General features: G+C 39.4%; 1 protein-coding gene across 2 annotated transcripts in view; it reads right to left on the bottom strand.

The window, feature by feature from the left end:
* PARP8 (poly(ADP-ribose) polymerase family member 8) overlaps positions 1-26,816 on the bottom strand; it is a 194,175-nt gene that overhangs the window by 165,397 nt on the left and 1,962 nt on the right. For both annotated transcript variants that reach the window (XM_008066783.2, XM_021716967.1), the window contains exon 3: positions 26,493-26,547. In XM_008066783.2, the coding sequence (XP_008064974.1) occupies positions 26,493-26,547 (55 nt within the window). The remainder of the gene's footprint in view (positions 1-26,492; positions 26,548-26,816) is intronic.

Here is a 26,816-nt window from a genome sequence, read left to right as displayed (position 1 = left end):
TAGCTGGGCATGGTGGCATGCACCTGTGGTTCCAGCTACTTGGAAGGCTGAGGCAGAAGGATCACCTGAGCCCAGCAGGTTGAAGTTGCGGTGGCCATGAGCATGCCACTGCATTCCAGTTTGGGCAACAGTGAGACTCCTACTAAAAAAAGAAAAGAAAAGGTCATGAAAGAGATGTGGTGGTGCCCGGCATAAGTCAGAGAATTCTTTCCAGGAAGATTTTAATGAAGGAAGAAAGAATGATGGAGGGCATGTATGGTTGTAGGTATCTGGCTAGAAGTAGAAAGAGTTGCCGCCTTTGGGTTAATAACTTTTATGTGAATTTTGATGTAAAGTCATCAAGAAGAAGCTGAAGAAATAAGAAGTATGAGAAGTGTAGAGAAGGGTGATAAATAAAACACTTAAAACCATTACAGATAATCAGAAAGAGAGCTTGCTTCCCACTAGTCAACATTATTTCCACCATTTACGTTCTGATATATGAGGGGTCCATTGGGTTGGAGAGCATACATTTAGGACTATGAATTGCTATCTATCTCTAGTAATGTTATCAGCCTGTGCCTAGAAGTGGACTACAGATCTTTAGATGTAGTTTTGTTAGATGGGTCTAATAAAAGAATAAAAGGACAAGAAATTTTAGAGTATACTGACCAATGAGTTTTTGAAATGATGGACCATGGCTAAAAAAGGAAGGGTAAAATTGATAGGAAGTTAATACAAAGAAAGTAAATGGGCCATGAGATCAATAGTCTCAATGAAGTGGCAGTAATAATATAAGCTGGAATGACAGGATACTGCTTTCAGAGAGTAAGGTGTGAGTTTAATATGCTAGAGTTAAAGCAGTTCCAAGGAATGGCAAGTTCCAGATGGTGGCTACGGGAGAGGTGAAAAATAGGAGTGATGTGAAAATACTAGTGATGAGATAGTGATGAAATGAAGGGTTCTCTGGATAGCAAGTGGGTCATCAATGTGGATCCTGAAGTCACTTGTGTGCTGGCTGGACTGGGGTTTAACTAGAAGACTACAAACCGGGTACACCAAAGTCCTCCAAAAATGAGGGAGGGAGAATAACCAGGAGTTTGGTAAAGACCAGTGAGGGAGAAGAAAGGCTGGCATAGCAAAACTAAGCACTTTAATAGACCAGAAGATTTTGCACAGGATGGGAAAGAAAGCAGCGATAGGCATCTCTCTTTTCCTTTTCAAACCTCTTCACAGTGGCTATTCCAACTTTTTTCACCCTCTATCCTCTGCAGCATGTTTCCCATGCAGAGGCTAGAAATGTCTCCCTTGTTCCCTTGGGTTTACATAGAAGCAGAAGAGCAAAGAAATGAGAGAACAAAAGCAGGTGAATGCCGGGTGCAGTGACTCGCGGCTATAATTCCAGCACTTTGGGAGGCCGAGGTGAGAGGATTGCCTGAGCCCATAGGTTTGAGACCAGACTGGGCAACCTGGCAAGACCTCATCTCCACAATAAAGTTTTCAAATTAGCCAGTTGTGATGGCTTGAGCCTGTAGTTCCAGCTACTTGGAAGGCTGAGGTGGAAAGATCACCTGAGCCCAGCAGGTCAAGGCTGCGGTGGCCGTGAGCATGCCACTGCACTCCAGCCTGGGCAATAGGGTGAGACATCAACTCAAAAAAAAAAAAAAAAGTAGGTGAATGATCAGAAAACTTTAGCTATTGAGTAAGAACCAAGAATGAATGTGAGGGACAGTGGAATAGTCCCCAAAATACCAGTCTCAGCAGACTTGATCTGGAATGAGAGTGTTTTCAAAAGAATCCTCAATAGAAACACCTGCAAACCGGGTACATGGTAAGACCTATGCCTCATTTAGGAGTTATGTAGATCTGTGGATTCCAAGAGACTCTTCTACCGCTCAGTGAGAAGGAGAGCAAGGAAATGAACTGGTTCCCATCAACCTCACCAGGTATTAAGAAATTGCAACATTCACTGGGTCATAGACAGAGTGAGACTCCAACTCCAAAAAAAAAAAGAAAAGAAAAGAAAAAGAAAGCATGGGCAGCAATGCTCACCAAATATTCCTTTTGCTCCCTTTCACTGCAACCTTTATAGTTGGTTGGGTCTACAAGACTAATGTGAGTCCATGAAATGTGAGAGCAAGTGATATGCATCACTTCTGGGCTAAGACAGTGAAAAACTCAAATAGAATTCTCCAGTTTCTCCTCTTCTCTGAAATGAAGACCAACAGAAAGTGTTTCCAGATAATGCACATACAAGATGGCAGTCCTTCCATCTGATTCGCCAAAAGATTCTATGGAGCATGGGCCTCCACTGGCCGAGTATGGATACAGAGAATAAAAAAGAATACCAGCTAGGGCAATATGGCGAGACCTCGCCTCCGCAATAAATCAAAAAATCTGCAGGACATGGTGGTGCACACCTATAGTTCCAGCTACTTGGAAGGCTGAGGCAGAAGATAGCCTGAGCATAGCAGGTCGAGGTTGTGGTAGCTGTGATCATGCCACTGCACTCCAGTCTGGGCAATAGTGAGACTCTGACTCAAAAAAAAAAGAGAGAAAGAGAGAGAAAGAGAAAGAAAGGATGAGTGAGTGAATGAATGAATGAACAAAATAAAAGAAAAAAAATTCTCAGTGGAATTTATTGGCTCAAATTTCAGAGTGGTTTGGTTTGGTTTCTGCAGTATAACTTAGGCCATAGTCAGTAAATGCAGAAAACGTCCATGTTAGCCAAGAAAATCAAAGCTCTAATAGCTAACAAGAGTGGATGGGGTGGAAAAAAGGACAGAGAAGCCAGCTTACAGATTCAAAGAGCTCATTCCTGGAAAATCACACCTCAAGTAACTGGTGGATTAAAGATCTCTTCCCCAAAATGCCAGAAGGTCAAAACAGCAGCTTAAACAACTTATCAAGAAAAATGAAGTCAGGCTCAGTGGTTCAGTCTGTAATCCCAGCGCTTTGGGAGGCTGAGTTGAGTGGATTGCCTGAGCCTGAGGGTTCGAGACCCACCTGGGCAACTTGGCAAGACCTCATCTCTACAATAAATCAAAAAAATTAGCCGGACATGGTAGCGTGCACCTGTAGTTCCAGCTACTTGGAAGGCTGAGGCAGAAGGATCGCCGGAGCCCAGCAGGTCGAGGGTGCAGTGGCCAGGAGTGACCACTGCACTCCAGTCTGGGTGACAGAGAGACTCCAACTCGAAAAAAAAAAAAGAAAAAGAAAAATGATGTTTAAAAATAGTTAAATATCTTCCCAAGCCCTACCCCATACTCTGGCACAAACAAGGAGGCAGTTCTGAATGATAATGTTGTCCAAGATCAAGTGTACCTAAATCACTATTTTTTCGTCTGGGTGCCTTGGGACCAAAGCTCAACCAATAATATATCACAATATTCTTAATTTTCTTCACCGACAAGGCTATATAATAAAATGTATGTAACTATAAGTGGTAGGTTTTCTTTGAGTAAAAAAAGTTAAATACTACTTTAGAGTCAAGCCAGAATTATCTTGTGGCATTATGTACATATTAATTGAAATCGTTCATAATTACTTATATATATGAAGATGTGAATTAGCTAATTTTTAATTCCTATCAAAGTAATCTATATTCTATATTATACATGCATGTGGGTTTGAACCCTACACCAATAACATCACATAAGTTTTAAATAAATTGTAGAAAACTGTACAAAAAAATATTTATCATTACCCCCGCTACATGCATTGGAATGGCGTGGTTGATTATGACATATTCTGATATATTTCCCGATGAATCGCTATCTTTTGTGATGCTTCTTCTTATGCAATGCCTGCTTACCAGGGATCTTTGAAGTTCATGACAGAAATACTGACAGTAGTTACTGAAGTCTGGGCAGACTTGTTCTCTGTGTTGCAGATGCCATCTATCAGAGTGAACTATTCTTACATGGCAAAGTACATTTATTTACTTAAGATAAGTTTAACTGTTCCCTAGATTTTTCCAAGGCCAAGCAGAAAAATAAGTTATGAAATGAAAATTTTAAAAACCCTCTCACTAGTAGATTCTACGGCTGTGGCACCCCAACATCTACCCCTTAGAAACGTTTTCTTAGAAATGTTCTTGCTATTCATTACTACATCATATCTTCCTCAGGATGGCTAATTTGAGAATAACTAATTTTACCCCTGACTCTAGGGATGGGACATGGAATTTAGGCCTAACATAATCAGTTTCTGAAAGCACCTCCCCTCTCTGGATATGGAAAAAGAAAAACCACTGTAGCTGTACACCTCTGTCTTGCAATCCCAGAGGGGAAACAACACTAGCTGACAAGAAGGCAAAAGCCGACTTTTGAAAAGAAATCATGTCCTTGAAGACACTGTTAAATCCTAAACCAATCAAACCAGAAACCCATTTTGCCATCGAATCTAGAGTTAGAGAAACAGGGATATCCTCCTTTATTGAAAGCAGTCTGGGCTGGGTATTCCATCATTAGCATCTTGACCTGCACAATGTCAAGGTACACAAGTTCTTGTGTGGTTCTGCATGCACAGACAGTGACCTGGCATTCTAGAAATCCTGTCTTGCCTATTCCCATTCACTTAATCAGATATAAATGACATACTTAAACTCAATGCACAGAGAATGATTAAGAATATTATTAAATTTGTATTTCTGAACAAGGAGCTTATAGTCAAGTAGTCTAGAGCAAATGTTTTGTTAAGTAGGACAGCTGAAGCAACAAAGGCCTTAAATGATTTGATCATCTTCACGAAACAGAACGGAAGCAGAACCCTGAAAGCCTTGCAAGCACACCTCCTACAAAGAGACCATAATCACCCATATGCCACACCCCACTTCAGGGAAAGGAACAGAAAGCAAGAATACAAATGCATGGCATCTGTGACACTTCCTAAGCTCCTGGCTATCGGAGTAGCCATCCTAATGATAATCATTTTTTAAAGTCTGTACTATAAAGACACAAGTCAAATGAATCCTGGAAATCACTATAGTCTCTGGTTCACAAATGACATTAGCTTGGCCCTAAATATTATCATAAGTTCTCTAACAGGTTCATGTTATTTAAGCAGAAGCTGGCTGCTGGTGCTCTGTTACGATTAGACTTAGGTATTTTATCCTTTTTTTTTTAACGTGGCATATGTTAAAAAAGAAATGGAATATATAATTTTAGAATAGAATATAAAATTTTTGTTATCACAACATTTTCAATCCAGTAATTTTTCAGCCCATAATTTTCATGTCAAGTCGGCATTCTTACATCTTTACAGATTTTTATCAAAGACTCGTGCCTAACTATTGTTTTATATATACAACCAGTTTCCCAAAATTAATATGTCTGTGTATTTGACATAGACAAAGGCTACTGATTTCAGAACCATTATTTTCCTTTTCCAAAAGCACAAACCCAAATTGAGAAATAAATCAAAGAGAGAAAGTCTCTTCTCTTCTATACTAATTTAGAAACAGAGTATTTACTTCTTTTCAAACCCAGAGGAGAGAACCAGAAACACAATATGAATTTATCTATATTTACTTGCTCAGACTGAAATGAAAAATAAAAATTTTCAGGTTCGTAGTCAAAATTGCTCATTCAAATGCTCATTTTTTAGTAAACAAAAACCAGCGAAAAAGTCACCTAAGCTAGGAAACCTTCACCAGTTTCCCTGGGAAATTATATGCATTCTCCTACTAGAATAGCCTATATGTGCTTACAGAAAATGTCCAAGTTCACCTTTCTGATAACTAATATATTTTAATTCAGTCGGTAGAATACATGTCTTTAATGCTAAGATATAAACATTAGAGACTTTCTTTTTTAAATTTCTACTTAGTGGTAATTTCACAAATAATATGAAGTTAAAACTCTTCTGAATGTGTCATATAATGTATTTTAATGGAGGAGGAGTATGCAGTAATTTCAGTTTGCTATTAGAAGTATTTATTTTTGGTTAAAAATATAGCTCATATATTATTGATTACAACATTTAAAAATGAAGTTATGTTGTACATCTCTTATAGTAGATCAAAGGTAGTTTTACATTTAGAAAAAAAATTGAACATACAAAGTGAAAAAAAGTATCAGTGACTTTAAAGATCAACTATTGCTGAGACTAGCAATATTATATCCACGCACAATTACTCATAATATAATGAAATTTTTAAGAAGAACATATGAACACATAACATAATGAGGGCAGAAGTCATCCTAATCATTCATTTTTGTATACCCAATTAGGGTATTTGGTATCGTTCCTTCGTTATAATTAGTATTCAACAAATATTTGTAAAGTGAATGAATAAAGAAAGAATCATGAGAAAAATGATAAACAGCTCCCTCTGTCTCCTGGGAGTTCACTGCACTACTTTCTTTTAAATTTAATTAATCCTCAATGTCCTTGTAAAATAGCCAAAGGGAAAATGTATTTACATTACTCTGAAATTGATGGCATCTATGAGAAGGGTTAACAACTTCTTCAAAGTAAATAAAACATTCACAATCCAGCTAGGATAAGGAGATTTTAATCATCTCCTAGGTGGATGTCTTTCCATGTTAGCTCCCAAAGCATTACTGCATTAACTGTGGGAACACTCCTCACTCTCTTCATGATAGAGTCTGAGTTTTGCTGCTAATCTATACTATTGACCATTCCACCGCTTTTAAAATTCCTTTTCGGTCCTTCCTCCTCCTAATCCATAAATGCTGGGAACGAAAGCTTTTCCAGGTCATTACCAATTTGAACCATTCTATCCTGCCCTCCCCAAATGTACTCACATTTATTAGACCATATGTTCCAATATTAGTTTAGGAAGGGAAAAAATAAGGTCATGATACGTGGATATAAGATAAACAGTTTACTACCATCTGTAAATACCATTCACTATCTGTTCACTTCTGGTCCACAGCTAAGCAATTAGAAGAATATAAATATATCTTATCTTCACTGTTCACTATTCATGAGGATACTAGTTATGAATTGAAAGTCTGACACAACATTTACATGACCTAATTTTGAGAATGTAAAATAGTATAAGGCCCCTAGGCTTAATTTTATAGGGGAAAAATTAAAGGGGCACAAGCAAGCATGTATTATCTCTCTGTGCTGTAGGGGACTGGGAATTTTTTAACTTAAAACATCTGATATTTAAAATGCCAAACTTCTGCAGTAACAAGGCAGTTATCATATTGAATATCATTTAATTCTCTTTAATAACATAGAATTAATATTAGCACAAGAACTGAAAATGTTAAGGGACTATTAAAAGGTTCAAATTATTACATTAAAATTTAACTTAGAAAATGTCAGTTTCTTATTCTGGTAGACAATCTTTTTGTTTAAATGAAATATTCACATGAAATGAACAATTTACAAGCAAAAGATGTTGCATCAAATGTTTTTGACTAAAAGCTGGGCTTGGTGGCTCAGCCTGTAATCCCGCGCCTTTGGGAGGCTGAGGTGAGTGGATTGCCTGAGCCCCGCGGGTTCGAGAGCCACCTGGGCAGCAAGACCTCATCTCTACAATAAATCAAAAAAATCAGCTGGGCATGGTGGCGCATGCCTGTAATTCACTGTCGCCCAAGATGGAGTGCAGTGGCATGTTCACGGCCACCGCAGCCTCAACCTGCTGGGGTCAGGCGCTTCTTGTGCCTTAGCCTTCCAAGTAGCTGGAACTATGGCATGTACCACCATGCCTGGATAATTTTCTATTTATTATAGAGACAAGGTCTCGCCAAGTTGCCCAGGCTGGTCTCAAACCCTAGGCTCAGGCAATCCTCTCACCTCAGCCTCCCAAAGTGCTGGGATTACAGGCTTAAGCCACCACACCTGGCCACAAAAGGTTTTAAATCATAAAAAAAAATGTCACAAGACATGTCCCTACATTTTCCTAGGTCCTATTATAAAGTCTGTGTCATTTTAAACACAATTCTGACAAGCTTGATTATTTGGTTGCCATTCAAAACAAGCAACAAGCTGAGAAAGAATGGGGTGTGGGGAGACAGAAAAACAAAATGGAAGATTAAGGTGTAAAGTGTCCTTAACCAGATTACAGTAATGACAGTGAGTGGATTCATGATCACACTAAACTATTTTTTTTTTTTTGAGTTGGAGTCTCACTCCGTCACCCAGACTGGAGTGCAGTGGCCACTCCCGGCCACCGCAGCCTCAACCTGCTGGGCTCCGGCAATCCTTCCGCCTCAGCCTTCCAAGTAGCCAGAATTACAGACACGTGTTACCATGCCTGGCTGATTTTTTTATTTATTGTAGAGATGAGGTCTTGCCAAGTTGCCCAGGTGGGTCTCGAACCCGCGGGCTCAGGCAATCTACTCACCTCGGCCACCCAAAGCATGGAATTATAGGTTGAGCCACCGAGCCCGGCCACACTAAACCATTTTACCAAGTCCTGTAACTCACAGCTTAAGAACTTTGGGTTGAAAGAAACCGTGTTCTGATTTTTAGGTCTCCTCTGCAGCTAACTTCAAAGAGAGGACTTTAATTTTGTTTTAAATCAAACGTTTCACAACCAGTTGAAATCGGAATTAAACATATGAAGATGATTCAAAGCTGTAAGAATAATGAATCACATGCAAACTTGCTGCTGTAGATATCAAAAAGGAATGCTTACCATACCTCCTTTGTGGCTCTCCAATGCTAATCCCTTTCATTTTAAGTAGACAGGATCTGAAAGAAAATGCTTAAAAGTCCTAACCACAACAAGGATGATTAAATGATGTTCGCCTCACAGATCAGTGGCTCATCAAACCTTCCAGAATGAATGAAATGGACCCAAAGCAAAATTCACTTAATTTTAAGCACCCCCCTCAAAAAAAGTTTGCAGATATTGGGAAAACAAAACTCAATTGTTCAACTATATTTTACTGAAACATTTTTCTTAATGAAACAAAAGAGAGTCATTAAGTTCTTGTCATTAAAAATAATTTTTAAAGTAATATTTTCTAATGGGCACAGATATATTATTTTTCTATGATACCCCTAGTAATACATATTCTTTTTAGTTAAAACTAAAACCCATTTGTATACTATTATTGGGAAATTATCTATATAAATTCCTTTTTAGGATAACTAAAGTCTATCTTTTAAATTCATAAGGATTTTATAAAATTTTAACCATTTACAAAATTTCTAATACACTTAAGGTGTTCAGATGCTTTCTCAAGTAAGCTTCCAAAAGTAGTTTTTGTTTGTTTGTTTCTTTGTTTTAACAGCAGGGCATCAATTCTATGAAAATCAGACATTCCCTCAGGACCTAACAAAGTAAACAAGATCTGTGCCAAAAGTACCAGTTATTACTTTCATATTGAATCTGATTTTATAATTCTGTCCTCTTTCTTACCACATGGTTTCCAATACCTCTTAGAAATAATCCCAGCACTTTGGGAGGCTGAAGTGAGAAGATTGCCTGAACTGGCAGGTTCAAGACCAGCCTGGGCAACTTGGTGAGACCTCATCTCTACAACAAATCAAAAAATTAGCCAGGTGTGGTGGTGTGTGCCTATAGTTCCAGCTACTTGGAAGACCGAGGCAGAAGGATCACCTGAGCCCAGCAGGTCCAGGCTGCAGTGGCCAGGAGCATGCCACTGCACTCCAGCCTGGGCGACAGAGTGAGACTCGAACTCAAAAAAAAGAAAAAGAAATTAACCCTCAGAAAAAGGAAGCCTAAGTTACTATTTTAGAAGGGTTATGAAAGTGAAATATGAGCCGGGCTCGGTGGCTCAGCCTGTAATCCCGCGCCTTTGGGAGGCCGAGGTGAGTGGATTGCCTGAGCCCGCGGGTTCGAGACCCGCCTGGGCAGTGCGACCTCATCTCTACAATAAATCAAAAAATCAGCCGGGCGTAGTAGCACATGCCTATAATTCTGGCTACTTGGAAGGCTGAGACAGAAGGATCGCTGGAGCCCAGCAGGTCGAGGCTGTGGTGGCCGGGAGCGGCCAACGCACTCTAGTCTGGGTGACAGTGAGACTTCAACTCAAAAAAAAAAAAGAAAGAGAAAAAAAAAAGAAGAAAGTGAAATATACTTATGAGCCAGTAATGTTTTTCTTTACTGAATATATGGGATCAATACACTTAAAGCAAACTTTTGGGGGGGGGAATCAACTCATTTATTTGCTAATTGGTATTTCTTTAAAAAAAATAATAGATTTCCTCCAGATTTTAACTGTGATAATCGTTGCTCCATAAAAATTATTGGTCTGTGTACATATACTCTATATTGTAAATAGACACACTGAGAAACACTGAGAGACAAACAGAGGGTCAATGGAGGAGCACAAAACACAAATGGTTTACAAATAATCTCTATGCTCATTCACCTGTCCTGTTTTCTGCCTTGCCTGTTGTAGCAATAGCCCCAAGAGAGCCAGGTGAAAAAGAAAAAATCTGGAAGCTTGTAAAGAAAGGGGAAGGTGTGAGTAGAAAGGAGAGAGTTGTGAAAAGAATAAAGGGCACTGAACGAGGATAGTGAAAGAGGTAGGTTGGTCAGCCAGCAATGAATATCTGCTCCCCAGGTGCCCTCTCCCACAGAAACTGACCAGCTTTCCCCTTTATGACACTGCTTAAACTTAAGTGATCAGACTCTTTTTTTTTTTAAATGTAAATGTTGAGGCAGTCCAGCATGTCAGCATGTGTAAAGTTTTGTTCCTGTCACCTTCTTCTAACAGGTTCTCTGTATCCTTTGCATGAAGACAAGAAATTTGTTTGGGACTATTTTAGGGTAACTTAGAAACAGGAGTTAGAAAGTATTTGTATCCCCTTTGCCTAACCCATATTACTCAGGTAAGCAAAATTAGATTTGTTTATTGAATTTTCTTAGTTGATCTACATATGTTTCTGTAATATATATCAAAAGAAACTTTCTGGCTGAGCATGGTGGCTCATGTCTGTAATCCAGCATTTTGGGAGGCAGAGGCAAGAGGATAGCTTGAGCCCAGGAGTTTGAGACCAGCCTGGGCAAACACCGCAAGACCTCAACTCAACAAAAAGTAAAAAGAGTCAGCCGGGTGTGGTAGCGTGCTCCTGTAGTGACAGCTACTCAAGAGAAACTGAGGCAGGATGATCACTGGAGCCCAGGAGTTGGAGGCTGCAGTGAGCAGTGATTTTGCCATTGTACTCCAGCCTGGGTAAGAGTGGGACGGGACCGTGACTCAAAAAGAAACTTTCTAACCACTGTACAGGAGGAAGTTGTGACATTTATCTGCCATTGTCAGCAAAAACAAGAAGTTAGCTCTCAACAAAATACACCTCACTTCACTCGACTGTCACCCCTGTAACCCTTGCATTGCACTGGAATCACCACTTGCTCAATGCATACAACCATGATGCACTCCTGAACAAAAAGGCTCCCCCCAAGAAGAGGATTGTTACATGTCAGATAATAAAAAAGAAGCCAGCAGAAATTGCCAAATGTAACAGAATATACAGACTTTCCATCTATGAGGCAGAAAGGGAGCCCTCACCCGACATTGAATCTGACTTGATTTTGGACTTCCCAACATCCAAGATGGTGAGAAATAAATTTCTGTTGTTTATGAGCTATCCTGCTTGTAGTATTTTGTTACAGCACCCCAAACAGACTAAGACAAGTAGCGTTTTGATGACTGAAATCTTTTTTTTTTTTTGAGTTGGAGTCTCACTCTGTCGCCCAGACTGTAGGGCAGTGGCCGCTCCCAGCCACCATAGCCTCTACCTGCTGGGCTCCAGCGATCCTTCTGCCTCAGCCTTCCAAGTAGCCGGAATTACAGGCGCACACTACCACACCCGGCTGATTTTTTGATTTATTGTAGAGATGAGGTCTCGCTGCCCAGGCGAGACAGGGAAGGGTGGTACAAGTGAGGAACCTGGCAAGAAAAGTCCTCTTGGGGCAGGCCATGAAGCAGGTTTTAGTTGACTTTCTAAAGAAATACACATAATTCAACTCAAGAAAGGGAAAAAAATACAAAGTTAAATCAAAACTGCAGGAAAAAACCTAGAATTTTTCAAATCTAAATAAGAAAAAAAAAAAAGATCTATTCTAAAGTTACATGTGAAGATCAGGAACCCAGAACTTGAAAAAGGAAAAGCAGTAAAACTGGCATTCTGCAGTGAATTGATAATGGCCAAAAGTCCACAGTCTGGAAAATCTTTGGACTCCAAGAATAACAAAAGTTTATGCTTGGTCATTGAGACCCTGAAAAAAATAAAAATAGCATGCAATGATATAAATCAATATATACTCTTGCTATTGTTTTACTTTTGCGTACACTTAGTGTAGTTTTCTATTAGAAGTTGTTACTCAATGATAACACATCTTTCAAATAAAGAACCTTTTAAATTGAAAAAAATGGCTGGAAGCAGTGGCTCACGCCTATAATCCCAGCAATTTGGGAGACAGAGATGAGAGGACTGCCTGAGCCTACAGGTTCAAGACCAGCCTGGGCAACTTGGTGAGACCTCATCTCTACAATAAATCAAAAAAAGTTAGCCAGGCATGATGATGCACACCTGTGGTTCCAGCTACTTGGAAGGCTGAGGTGGAAGCATTGCCTGAGCCCAGTAGGTTGAGGCTGCGGTGGCTGTGAGCGTGCCACTGCACTCCAGCCTGGGCGGCAAAGTAAGTCTCCAACTCAAAAACTAAAATATAATAATTTGAAAAAATGTGTATTTCCAAATCAGTTAGGGTGGTTACCCTTAGAAAGGGGTTTCCCCTCCCCCTTATTTTCCTTGTTTATGATGTCTACAACTAGAATTGAACTGGTGCCATGAATAATAAATACTGCCTTCTCTGTCAGTCAGGCCCTATGCTGGACACTGTTTGTATATGTACAGGAAAGGGTTAAATCAGCAGATCTTGCTTGTTCAAACCCTAGACATTCCCAAGAAAGGTCTGTCTTTTGGGCCAGTCTTTGGCCAGTTCCTAGAAAATGAGTTCTGAGCTCTTAGAATATTCTACTTGATAAGAGTAGTTTTGTACACCTGAGGTCTTGAGCCACACAATACCAGTTTGATCAGATACTTTATGGTAAACATGGATCTCTAATCTCCCCTTCTCCCTCATATACCTATATATCCATATTTATCTATACATATCTATATATGTATCAATTATATAAATATCTATAGGTATTATATAGAGATAGAGAGAAAGATGGGAAGATGGAGAAATAGATATTACTATGTTCTTCACGTCCAAAGATGTAGTTTAGAATTCTTTTTATGTTTAGAGGGAAAATTTTAAAAATGCATTGCAATTGCAGTATGTATTTCAGGTGTGTGCATGTATGTATGCAGGTGAGAAACAAACACAAACACATTTCAAACGTTTTTTATGTTTAAGCTCAGTATTCAAACAGAAATATCTTTTTTTTTTTTTATTTTTGAGTTGGAATCTCACTCTATCACCCAGGCTGGAGGGCAGTGGCATGCTCTCGGCCACTGCAGCCTCGATCTGCTGGGTTCAGGCGATCCTTCTGCCTCAGCCTTCCAAGTAACATGTGCCAGAATGTCTGGCTAATTTTTTGTTTTATTGTAGAGATGAGGTCTCACCAAGTTGTCCAGGCAGATCCGGAACCCGCAGGCTTAGGCTTCCCAAGGTGCTGGGATTATAGGCATGAGCCACCGTACTCCGCCAAACACAGAAATATCTTATATATCAATTCTTGGTTTTATATAAGTAGTGCACTAGCATTATTAAATACTATTTCTATGGTGATTATGAAATTAGTAGGCAAAGAATTTTTATAATGGTTCCTAATACTTCTTGGAATACTAAATAATTACTTTTGCTCAGTACAGTTTTATAATCTCTATATGAATAAAATTAATAGCAGATTTCAATTAATATAAAATTGTGAATTATTTCCATGTAATTAGCTACATACTAAAACCATAATATAGCTTATCTATTTTAGTTTTGCACCCAGGTACTTTTATTGAATAAAAATAATTAGCTAATTTTATATTTTCCTAATTCAAATGTATATTCCTGTGTAATGTAAAAGTATTTTTTTTAAATTTTCTGTGGATCAGAATCTTTATCTAGACGTTGAAAAAGTCTTTGGCTTTAGATTTAATAGTTACCTTTGAAATATCACATCCCAAAATGCACCCCAGAGGCTGGAAATGTCAATATTTCTCTTTTTTAAAAAACCCTTTTGTGCTAGGCTCGGTGGCTCAGCCTGTAATCCCGCGCCTTGGGAGGCTGAGGTGAGTGGATTGCGTGAGCCCGCGGGAAACTTGGTGAGACCTCATCTCTACAATAAATCAAAAAATTAGCCAGGTGTGGTAGCACACGCCTGTAGTTCCAGCTACTTGGAAGGCTGAGGCAGAAGGATCGCCGGAGCCCAGCAGGTCGAGGCTGTGGTGGCCGGGAGGGGCCACTGCACTCCAATCTGGGTGACAGAGTGAGACTCCAACTAAAAAAAAAAAAAAAAACCCTTTTGTGAAAGTACTACCATACTAGGGTTTTCCCTACCCATTACTTACAGCTGGAAAGGATTCTCTACATATAATGGAGATACTGGAAATTTTCAATTAATGGCATAGAAAATCAACAGCCGGGATGGTGGCTCAGCCTGTAATCCCACGCTTTTGGGAGGCTGAGGTGAGTGGATCGCCTGAGCCTGAAGGTTCGAGACCCGCCTAGGCAGCAAGACCTCGTCTCTACAATAAATCAAAAAATCAGCCAGGCATGGTAGTGCATGCCCGTAATTCTGGCTACTTGGAAGGCTGAGGCGGAAGGATCACCGGAGCCCAGCAGGTCACCGGGAGCGGCCACTGCACTCCAGTCTGGGCAACAGAGTGAGACTCCAACTCAAAAAAAAAAAAAAGAAAAGAAAAGAAAATCAGCATAGGAAGCTCACACTAAACCAAACCAGTATGATTTCAAAAAATTAAATTTAAAATTTTTCTTGTTCCCAGTCTCATCAGTTTTTAGCCAAATTCAATTAAGAATACATAATCATCATTCAAATCACCTAAGTAAAACATTGAAATCACTATTATAGGCTCGTTTTCCCATATATATGGACAGCTCCAAAAAGAATCAAGAAAGAATTTGGTTCACAGTAAATTATTCAAGCTTTTTTCTTAGCTAAAAATACATTTACAAACTTCACCTGCATGCAGCCTACTTGTGTGGTTAATCTTTACCTGTACCTCACATCTCTATAATAAAATAAAATTTAGTAAAAAGTACAAATAAACCTGACTGTTCACTACAAAAATTATTTGAAATCCTATGGTGATAATAAAGTAATGACTACTTTTCAACTGGAGAGTCTAACTTTTTTCTTTCTTTTCTTTCTTTCTATTTTTTTTTTTTTTTTTTTTTTTTTTTGCTGCATGTATAGCTGTGGTATATTTTAATGAGAAATGATGACTGCATGACCATTTACTCATGGAGCAGATTTTAGCACTCAGCTTAGGTCTCCCAGTCAATATCTAATCTGCTCTTAAGAAGATCAATGGCACAGACACATATGGACCAACAAATGTGTTATCACAATCAAGAACTCATTCAGAGGAGATTTTGCACGTTAACTTCCAAATAAGAAAACTAGAATTTACTAGATTTTTGGTACTTGTAAGATTCCACTGGATCTCCTCAATCACAAAAGCTACACAATACTCATACAGAAATACATCTAGTCTTGACATAAATAATTTTAAACATATGTGTTGCCCATGATTTTAAATCTTTCGCTAAATGTCTCATTTGGTCACTTGGGGAAAAATGATTTTACCAGATGGATGCCCTCACTGATTTTTTTAACATAATTTGTTAAATAAATGAAATACTTAAATAAATTCCAGATTTTTCCCACCATGAACTTCTCCAAAAGTATACTCCATCATATATTGCTCACTAAGAAGCTCTACTGCAGTCAAAGAGACAATTTAAGAGGACATAATGAGTACTTGTGCCACACAGAATCATTATCTAACTCTAACACTTCCCTATGAGACTGACTTCTAATCATGTACCAAAGAGGGCTCTACTAACTTCAGGGCTTTGATGAATAAGAATGGCTGAGAGCTCTTATCATAAATGGATTCAGCACATCCGAGGAGAAAGTGAGAGAACCAGAGAAATAAATCCTCATATAGAAAAGTTAGTGGCATGAAATGCCAAATGCCTTTTAACCAAAGCTTTCTTTGTCATAAAACAACTTCTATAAAAATTGCTGAAAATAAATTCTTTATGGCTCAATGTGATTCAGTAATTTCCATTTCTATTACACTGTTGTTTACCCAAAAACTATTTTTAATGAGTAAGATGCAAAGTTTGCCAAAGTGTTTTCCACAAAACAACTTTCATGAGATGTTCCAGATCTGTCATCAAATAAGTCTGAAAAGCCCTGAACATTTCATTCACCCCTTGGATATGCATAATGCACACTAATATGTAAAAGGTTCTAAAAAGTCAACCATTAAAACTGCTTAATATTGTTTAACTAAGCATTTCCCAGACATACTTGGCCACAAACTTAACATTTAATTAAACAGTTTGGGAAATGTATCACATAGTATAGGAGTAATAATACTCAGTCACTTAAGAAATATTAGAAAATATGTACATTCTAGGAATGTATTCTGCTAGGAATAGAGTTCCAGTCTCTAAATAAAATGTTGATTTATTTCTGTGTGATCATTTTTAAATTGAACTTATAATAACTCTCTTAAGCAGTTCTGAGTATAGCATTTTTAAAATTTTTTCAATTTTATCTGTACTTTTTTCTTCATAGATGTGAAAGGCTAAGAAATGTAAAGTTGTTATATTAGTCTCTGCCACAGTTGTATACTTTAAATACAGGAAATATTCTATAAGCAATTCTTAGATCATAACAACCTGTATTTCATTTTTAAACAATGATGAAACTGCAAATAACTACAAATTTGGTTGACAAATCCACCAATTTTGTCTCTACTTTTGTCTTCATAGATGTGAAAGGCTAAGAAATGTAAAGTTGTTATATTAGTCTCTGCCACAGTTGTATACTTTAAATACAGGAAATATTCTATAAGCAATTCTTAGATCATAACAACCTGTATTTCATTTTTAAACAATGATGAAACTGCAAATAACTACAAATTTGGTTGACAAATCCACCTGTTCAATCTACATTTCAAAATGTTCAGAAAGACACCATCCTAGGGAAACCAACTTGCAGTCAGCTTTCTGCTAATTTTTGCACAGAGAAAATTGACCTTACAACACAAAGGTTTTAGTGGATGTTTCCCTTTTAAAATTACCACCAGTCAGGCTCGGTGGCTCAGCCTGTAATCCCACGCCTTTGGGAGGCTGAGGTGAGTGGATTGTCGGAGCCCGCAGGTTCGAGACCCGCCTGGGCAACTTGGCGAGACCTCATCTCCACAATAAATCAAAAATTAGCCAGGCATGGTAGCGCGCGCCTGTAGTTCCAGCTACTTGGAAGGCTGAGGCGGAAGGATCGCTGGAGCCCAGCAGGTCGAGGTTGTGGTGGCCGGGAGCGGTCACTACACTCCAGTCTGGGTGACCGAATGAGACTCCAACTCAAAAAAAAATAAAAAATAAAAAATAAAAAATAAAATAAAATTACCACCAAGAAGGTGTCAGCCACAAACTGAAATGTCACTAATATGCAAATAAACTACATTCAAGACTTTTATTGTTATTGTAGTAACTGTTAATCTGTAATGGATGGAGATAATCTATTTACATTCTTATCCTGTTCTCAAATTTCACTGTCCCCTCATTCTCCCTTTGTTCAGTTCATGTTCTTACTCTATCCCGTCCTGCATAAAAATGTTCTATATTCTAATGAACAGATATGCCATTGGTGGCTAAGGAAAAGATAAATGAACTGGTCTCTGTGATAATCAAAACCATGATCTCAATAGCCAAACCAACCATATTATGCGACACGGATGTTATCAATCAATAAAATTTACATAGCTGTATACCAAATTAATACAAGCTGCTGCTGAGTGGAGAAAGGGGTAGGTCAATAAACAAACAAGCAAGTCAGTACTAAGAAGCCTGAGAAACACATGTGAATTAACAGGGATGGCTCTTGAAGGTCCAGAATGGGAATTTAAGGTTTCTATAAGGAAAAAAACTGTAATTTCATTTGAAGTCTTCAGGACATATAAATATGATCAAATCCATGCTTAAGGATTTCAGGTGTAAACGAGCTGGATGGATAAGAAGCTCTTAATCAAGAATTTTAAGGCTAGATGCGGTGACTCACACCTATAATTCCAGCATTTCAGGAGACAACATAACAAGAAATTAGCTGGGTATGGTGGCCCACGCCTGTAGTAGTCCCACTACTTGGGAGGCCGCAGCCTAGGAGGTCGAGGCTGTGGTCAGCCGTGATCTTGTCACTGCACTTCAGCCTGGGTGACAGGGTGAGACCCTGTCTCAAAAAATATATTTTTTTAAAGACACTGGGTAAAAGTGATTGATCTAAATCAAGGCCAACAGAGCATGGGCTAAATGTCGACATGGGCAGGGATGAGGATGCCTAAAACATTTCAAAGTATAAGACTGTGGAGCTTTAGCAGCAAGAAGAGGAAGATGTGATATGAAACCTGAAACAGTAATCTCCACACCTAGCACAAATGATGTGATACTGACCAGAAAAGCTGCTTGTAAAGAGGAAGTGAGGCATTATTTTGATGCGCTGGGTTTATGATAAATATTCAGGTGGAAGTGTACAGCATTCAAGTGAGACAACTTGAATAGAAAGCCTAAAGTATGTCACAATGAAACTGAGATAACAAGCCTTATTAATAAAAACACATGTTTTTCCTGGGGTACATGGAAGATGAGATTTCAAAAATTTAGAGAATGGAAAAGGAAAATAGTACATGCCAGAACTTGCTAAAATAAACGAAATCAGTGGCAGCTGTCTTAAAGCAAAATGTATCTACTACAATACAGCCTACCCAAAAGCAAATCTGGGCAGAGAATTGCAAAATATCTTTAAGGTTGATGAAATTTCACTTATATGTCTTTTTTAAAAATGCTGCAGAGAGAAATGATGAGGAATTTAAATGGATTGACTAAATATTTGCATAAGGATTCCACAGTCAATGTACATAATTTTCCAACTATTATGCTTAGCACTTGGCACAGGCACTGCCCCTTGCCAACCAGGAGACTCTCAGTATTGCCCCTGGCAGACATCCTGTTAGCAATCCCTCCCTATCCTCAAACATTCTAGTCGTGCCAGTTCAACCAATGCCCCTTAAACCTTCCATAAACATTAACTTACACTGAAATGTATCTACTACTCTGCCTCACTAACTATAACTTACTGAAATTACTCAAGCCTCAGTTTCTTTAGTTATAAAAGGTTTAAAAAGGCCAAGCTCGACGCTCAGCCCGTAATCCCGTGCTTTGGGAGGCCGAGGTCAGTGAATTGCCTGAGTCCGCAGGTTCGAGACCCACCCGGGTAACTTGGCGAGACCTCATCTCTACACTAAATTAAAAAAAATTAGCCGGGCGTGGTAGCGCGCACCTGTAGTTCCAGCTGCTTGGAAAGCTGAGGCAGAAGGATCGCCAGAGCCCAGCAGGTCGAGGCTGCGGTGGCCGGGAGCAGCCACTGCACTCCAGTCTGGGCAACAGTGAGACTCCAACTCAAAAAAAAAAAAAAAAAAAAGTTTAAAAATCTGACAAAATGCCTATTTCTCTTTGTTGCAAACACAGGAGGCAAGGCAGGCAAAGAGCACAGCAGAGACTATGCTCAATAAGTATCATTAGTGGCCGGGCTCGGGGGCTCAGTCTGTAATCCCACGCCTTTGGGAGGCTGAGGTGAGTGAACTGCCTGAGCCTGCGGGCTCAAGACCCGCCTGGGCAGCGAGACCTCATCTCTACAATAAATCAAAAAATCAGCCAGGCGTGGTAGTGTACGCCTGTAGTTCCAGCTACTCGGAAGGATCACCGGAGCCCAGTAGGTCGAGGCTGTGGTGGCCGGGAGCGGCCACTGCACTCCAGTCTGGGCGACAGAGTGAGACTCCAACTCAAAAAAAAAAAAAAAAAAGGTATCATTAGTGATATCACTTCAATCCAAGAAATAAAAAATGTTTAAGATTTGTAATATGTAGGCTTCAATAAACTTATGTCAAATTGGTGCCTATTTTAGGTCAGTGGTTTTAAAATTCATTTAACAATGAAGCTAGCTGGGCTCAGTGGCTCACAAATGAATTTCAGCATTTTGGGAGGCAGAGGCGAGAGCATTGCCTGAGCCCAGGGGTTGGAGACCAACCTGGGCAACTGAGCAAGATGTCTCTACGGTAATTTTTTTTTTTTAATTAGCTGGGCATGGTGGCACATGCCTGTGGTTCCAGCCACTTGGAAGGCTGAAGTGGAAGGATCGCCTGAGCCCAGTAGGTGAAGGCTGCCATAGCCATGAGTGTGCCACTGCACTCAAGCCTGGGTGACAGAGTTAGATTCCGACTAAAAAAAAAAAAAAAAAATGAAGCTGCTTTAAAAAAATTATACTGAACAGAAAAGAGCAGCTGTAATTTCAAAAGGGATATGAAGACCTAAATTCATACACACCCATTCCACTCTCTTCACACTCCCTCCTCCCAGCTCCCCACTTTCCAGCTTCTGAGATAGGTTTCTCAGGGCTCCAAGGAACACACTTCAAAAAAAAAATAATAATCAGTATTTTGGATATGTGATATAACATGAAATTACAGTGAGCAAGTCCCCACTGCTGAGAAATAATTTTTTATTTAAAAAATGATCACTCTTTTCATTCTGACACCTTAAAGAACAAGGTTCAATATAACTGCAGATTCCAAGACTTCTGGAATGAGCATACTTGCACTTCTTTCATAATGGAAGACTGACAAATATTTTTAAGAGGATGGGATTATGTTGCCCCACTTCCCCTACCCCAGTGCACACACATACACTTCTCCTTTCTAGGAAAAGTCCAAAGAAAACAAAGGCCCTTTAGCAATTCATGTACACTGTCTCTCCCATGGTACCTCATGAATTACAGAATTACACATTAGGGGCCCAGGTAAATCAGGGCCCCCTAGCAAATTTGCTTACTCACTATTGTGCTGTTTTGTGGGGTTTTTTTCTTCAACTGAATATATTACTTTGAGAGTCCAAATTCTCCAATGTGCCATAGTCCTCATCATTCCCTATTATCTTAAATAACTGCTTTATCTGTCCTGAAACCATTTGAACACATGACCCAGAAAACAGGACTTATAACTTCACTAGGCAACTTCTGTCACTCTGGAGTCACATGAAATTCCATTTCAAGTGACATCACCAGATTGGGGACTCACTGAAGTGTTTAAGAAGTTCCATACCTAGTCATTTAGGCTAGGAAATTCCTTCCCGCCTGCCAGATCTTTTAGCATTCATTTTGTAATTCATTCAACATCTACTTATTGAGAAAGAATATTGGACTAGACAGTATGCTAGGGACTGGAAAAACTGCAATAAATAGGACAGAATGCTCATCTCCAAGAGGCTCACAGTCAAATAGATGTAAACAAGCAATTACAATATAATGTGACAACATGATTTTAGAAACAACTAGCAGAATCATACAGGGGAAGATGCCAGGAAAAGCTTCTCATAGGAGAATCTGGCTTAGCAAAGATCTCAATAATGAGGGCTGAGCAGAGATGGGGCGGGAAGGGGAAGATGAAGGGTAGGCTGTGGATGGGTGTCTCAGGCAGGATAAGCAAATGTCCAGAAGAGAAGGGAATGTGTGCTTTCAGGAATTTTAGAGTACTACTATCAGTGTCACACTTGATGCTCCAAAACATTTATCTTGACAGAAACTACTAAAACAGAAAAGAAACACTTCAAAAAGACGCCATTCTACCCATGACCATATAAGCGTCTATTCACATAATAAAGGGTGTACATATGCAGACAACTCCAAATATTCTACCAAATACTAAATTTCTAATTTTACAATAATTTCTAACGTAAGTATCATGTTTTTTTTATCATGCAGAATCTCAATCCTTGATTGGGAAACTCAGCTTAATAAACATTCTTTATTCTCTTTTTTTTTTTTGAGTTGGAGTCTCACCCCGTCACCCAGACTGGAGAGCAGTGGCCGCTCCCGGTCACTGCAGCCTCGACCTGCTGGGCTCCAGCAATCCTTCCGCCTCAGCCTTCCGAGTAGTTGGAACTACAGGCATGCGCTACCACGCCCGGCTGATTTTTTGATTTATTGTAGAGATGAGGTCTCGCCAATTTGCCCAGGCGGGTCTCAAACCCGCCGGCTCAGGCAATCCACTCACCTCAGCCTCCCAACGTGCTGGGATTACAGGCTGAGCCACCGAGCCCAGTTCATTCTTTATTCTCATACCCGTTCTACAGGAAAGACATTAATGCTATATTCTTGGGTTAAAAAAAGTGAGGCCTCAAAAGCGTATAGTACAATCTTGGGATACATGTATCGTTTATAAGCATATAGCAATATTAAAATCTGTAAGAGGCCAGGCGCAGTGGCTCAAGCCTGTAATCCCAGCACTTTGGGAGGCCAAGGCAAGAGAATTGCCTGAGTCCAGAGGTTCAAGACCATCCTGGGCAACTTGGTGAGACCTTGCCTCTACAATAAATCATAAAATCTATAAGAATATATTCTAGCATATTAATAGGAAAGAGTGAAATTATTTTTTAAAATTTCTGTCATACCTCTCTTTTTTTTTAACAAACAACTCTTATTTTTATTTATTTATTTATTTTTTGAGTTGGAGTCTCACTGTCGCCCAGACTGCAGTGCAGTGGCCGCTCCCGGCCACCACAGCCTCGACCTGCTGGGCTCCGGCGATCCTTCCACCTCAGCCTTCCGAGTAGCCGGAACTACAGGCGCACACTACCACATCCGGCTAATTTTTTGATTTATTGTAGAGATGAGGTCTCGCCAAGTTGCCCAGGCAGGTCTCGAACCCATGGACTCAGGCAATCCACTCACCTCAGCCTCCCAAAGCGTGGGATTACAGGCTGAGCCACCGAGCCCAGCTACAACTCTTATTTTTAAACCTCAGACTTATATTTCCACAACCCTTTCCTGCTGAAAGCCAACACTCAGGGAATCCCAGAGCAGTCCACAGTCAGGACCCCTTGCACTCTCTTTGGCTTTGGTAACTGCTGGCTCCAGGGACTCAGCCTGGTTTCCTATCTATCCCCTCAGTAGTTGTCACCACCCACTTTCACCCTTCTGTTTCTCTACCACTAACTCTACATCTGGCTATAAGTGAGATGAAGGACCAGAAGGAAGTTACTGCTAATCTATAAGTTAGAAAGAGATATGCGATCACATAACAAGGTATAGGAAAGAAATGACTTTTGCATAACCGTTCCAAGCTGTGTATAGTTGATGCCTCTGGTTTATAGTTCTTAGCACATCTCTGAAACTGTGAGACAGTATTGGGTAGTCTCTGAACCGATGGTGGAACCACTGATGGCTGTGGTTATTCCAAAGTGTCTGGGAATCAGGGATATTATAAGGATCACTATTGGAATAAATTAATCTTACCATATAAATACCACTAGTTTACAAGCATATGTAAATATCATTAATAACCAAATTCATAACACTTAATATCTTATGTTTAAGCATTTCTCAATCAACAGGCATTAAAACTGTAAGTCTCAAGTAAGCAGCTACATAATTTTTTGATTCTCAAGTGTACAAATGCTCAAAAAAGTTAAGAACACTAATGTAAAGGAAGGAACCCAGATCTCAGGAATGTGATAAAACAGGGTTTAAATGGCAGCTTCATCAGTTAACTGAGTGAATTTGACCATGTGTCTTAAACTCTAAGCCCCAGTTTGCACATCCAAAAGTGAGTGCACAAGGCAGACTAGAAGATGTTAACTGCCCCTTTGAAGATCACCAAACAAAAGGCCAATTTTTTAGGCCTCTGGCCAGCACGGCCAAAACTGCCTCTTGGCACTTCTTATCATCAGAAATATTTTTTTAAATGCATGTAAAATGAAATCCTCAATATTATTTCTTTTTTTGAATATTAACATGTAAAAACAACCTTTGTCTTTAAAACACTCTAACCCATTCTTGGAAAGTTAGAGAGAAAATGATATACTAAGTTTTATCTACAACTTGAATTAAAAATCATTCTTGAAATGTTCTCTGATTAGATGAAATAGTTGTTAAATACAATTAAAGATAGTATCTCTCCATAAGACTCCCACTTCCTTCAATTATTAAGTAATTCTAGTTTACCGAAGTAAGTCTAGTTTACCTGAAATGACTCTATTAATTTAATATTATCAGTATCATATCATAAGCACATTAAATCAAAACAGAGCAGGATTAATTTTAAGTGTCTGACTGAAATTAAGGATGAAAAAATACATAATAAGTATCAATTTGTAATGTAGGTAATGAAAACGAACTACACTTTTTTTCAGAAAAAAGTCTTCTCTCCTATTAGGTACGAACCATAAAAGGATTAAACCACAACAACTTTTTTCATATTGTATTATACAACAAGTTTCTGAAACAACAAAGCAATCATGTCAGAAGTTTAACTAGTTGTCTCTTTCTCTTTTAACAGACTTTTCCACACTAGGTATGAGACTCAGGTACCTTTCTGCTTGATGCTTAGCCAAGGGTTAAGAAGCATCCAGGTACAATTAAATCAGTGATCCCCTCCTAACAAAAAGAGAGAGAGAGAGAGAGAGAAAGAGAGAGAGAAAGAGAGAGAGAAAGAGAGAGAGAAAGAGAGAAAAAGAGAGAAAGAGGAAGGAAGGAAGGAAGGAAGGAAGGAAGGAAGGAAGGAAGGAAGGAAGGAAGGAAGGAAGAAACAGAGAGAAAGAAAGAAAACTATCCCTTGATAAGATAGGAAACATCTCTTACTTTAAGACCAACCATGTCACTTGTTCCTTCAGTGAAAATTGATGTTATCTAGATTAATTATTCATCCCAACAACCTGGCCTTGCTCCCTTCTCCACCTCTAGCTATGTTAACACTACTTCAATAATTTGCTAATAAAGAATCTTAACCCCCGTATCTAACAAATCTTAGAGAGTACTAAGTGTATAATTTACCACCTCATTGCACAGATAAGTAAACTGAGACCAAAAGAACTTAAGTATCTTATCAAAAATCAGGAAGCTAGTTAGTTGAAAAGACCACCCAGGGCCTTCCTGTCCATATGTCTTACTAGAAAAACAGCAAAAATAGTGAAAACAAACAACTCCATGCTTTCAATGGGCTACACAGTATATTTCAACTGTTAAAATAATCCAAGAGAATATTAGTTACACACCAACATCCTTTGGATATTAAGTGCAGGAGCAGTATTAATTTAATCAAATCTGCTCGAATTCATCTTTTATTCATAATTACAAAGATGATGATATTACAGCAAATTAAGTAATACTATAATTTTATTATTCTCTCCCCAAAAGTACCTATTGAAGTTGGGTGATTCACTGTTATGCTTTCAACTAATAAATCAGTATACCAATCCTGGGGTTTAGGCATTCTGTTTGTACTGGAAAAATTATACTCATTTTAATTAAAGTTGTTCTGAGATGTAGAATGCAACCCAGATCCCAAGTGTTTTTAAAGCTCATATTAATTCCATGCTTTTTGAAAATGTATTTACAGAATAAAGTTTCTTTTGCAATTTATATGTTTGTAAACATTTCTATTAGCTAAAAGATATTCTGGAATGTGGTCAAGTATTGTCAAGTCCTAACAGCAGGGGAGGTCTGAGAAATCCCCTTCGGCTAAATCTCTGACAGTTCTCATATGTGGCCACTGCTCTTTAAACCACTGGGTCCCTCAAGGGCTAAAAGAAAGGAAATCCTAACTTAACAAGTGAAGACAGCAAGGCATATTTTAATGGCTATACCTTTCATTTTATTTCCCAAATCCCAAAATTGGATTTGGGTTTGTTTCCAACTGTTCACAATTTAGTATTAAAACATGCCTCTCTCATTCTCCCCCAAAAGAAAGAAGTCATCCACTCCAGCTACATATAACTCCCCAAATTCTTTCCTATAACTTAATGTGAAAACCAAAACACCACGTCTTTGGGGGGAAAAGTATAGAGAATTGGCAGGCTGCATGTTTATGTCAACTTTCAGAAAACATGAAAACATGTAGCCCCAACTCACCAGGAAAATCATCACTTGTGATCAAACTATTTTATTGCACCTTAAGTTTTTTTTATGCATTTCACTTCATACTCAGTATTCCAGTTTTGCACCCACTTGTCTGTATCAACCCCAATTCGCCTCTAGAGCTAATCTACTACTGTGGCAGAACAGCTTTCACATGAGAGTTCTGCTCCTTGCCTGTGGCGTGGTCTTCGAAACACCTGAATCAAATATATTTCTGTTTCCCCTCCTGCTATTTAAAACTGAGAGACAGCATTAGGCTTGGGAGGTGGCTAAGGAACGGTAATAAAAACCAAACAAACAAGCAAACAAAACCCCCAAACGCGGAACACGGTAAGAACAAAGGAAACACAAGCGTGTGAACAGGAAATGAAGCAACTCTAGACACATAAATACCTTTTGGGGCCGCCGACGTAGGTAAAAGTAAAGGTGGAGTCTGAGTACCTGAAATCTGAAACACAGAGTCCCGTTAGAAGCTACCCCTTGAGCGGATTTTTGAACCCCGATCGTGACTCGGGTCCCCTATGTAGTGGCGCCAAGAGGAGGCCTGGCCGGCCGGGCGGCCGGGACCGGAGAGCGGAGAGATCCCACTCTCCCCCCCGCGCCCGAGGGGATGCGGCGCCCCCCTGGCCGGGTGCCGCCGGGGGCCGCCCCCCGCAACAAGTGCCGGGTGCCATGGCAACGGCGGGAAATTCCCAGTCCCGGCGGCCGGAAGCGGCC

This window comes from Carlito syrichta, unplaced genomic scaffold (genome assembly GCF_000164805.1).
Source record: "Carlito syrichta isolate Samal-C Ts95f unplaced genomic scaffold, Tarsius_syrichta-2.0.1 Scaffold309106, whole genome shotgun sequence".
Lineage (NCBI taxonomy): Eukaryota > Metazoa > Chordata > Mammalia > Primates > Tarsiidae > Carlito > Carlito syrichta.
This window is presented reverse-complemented; position numbering and strand designations above follow the sequence as displayed.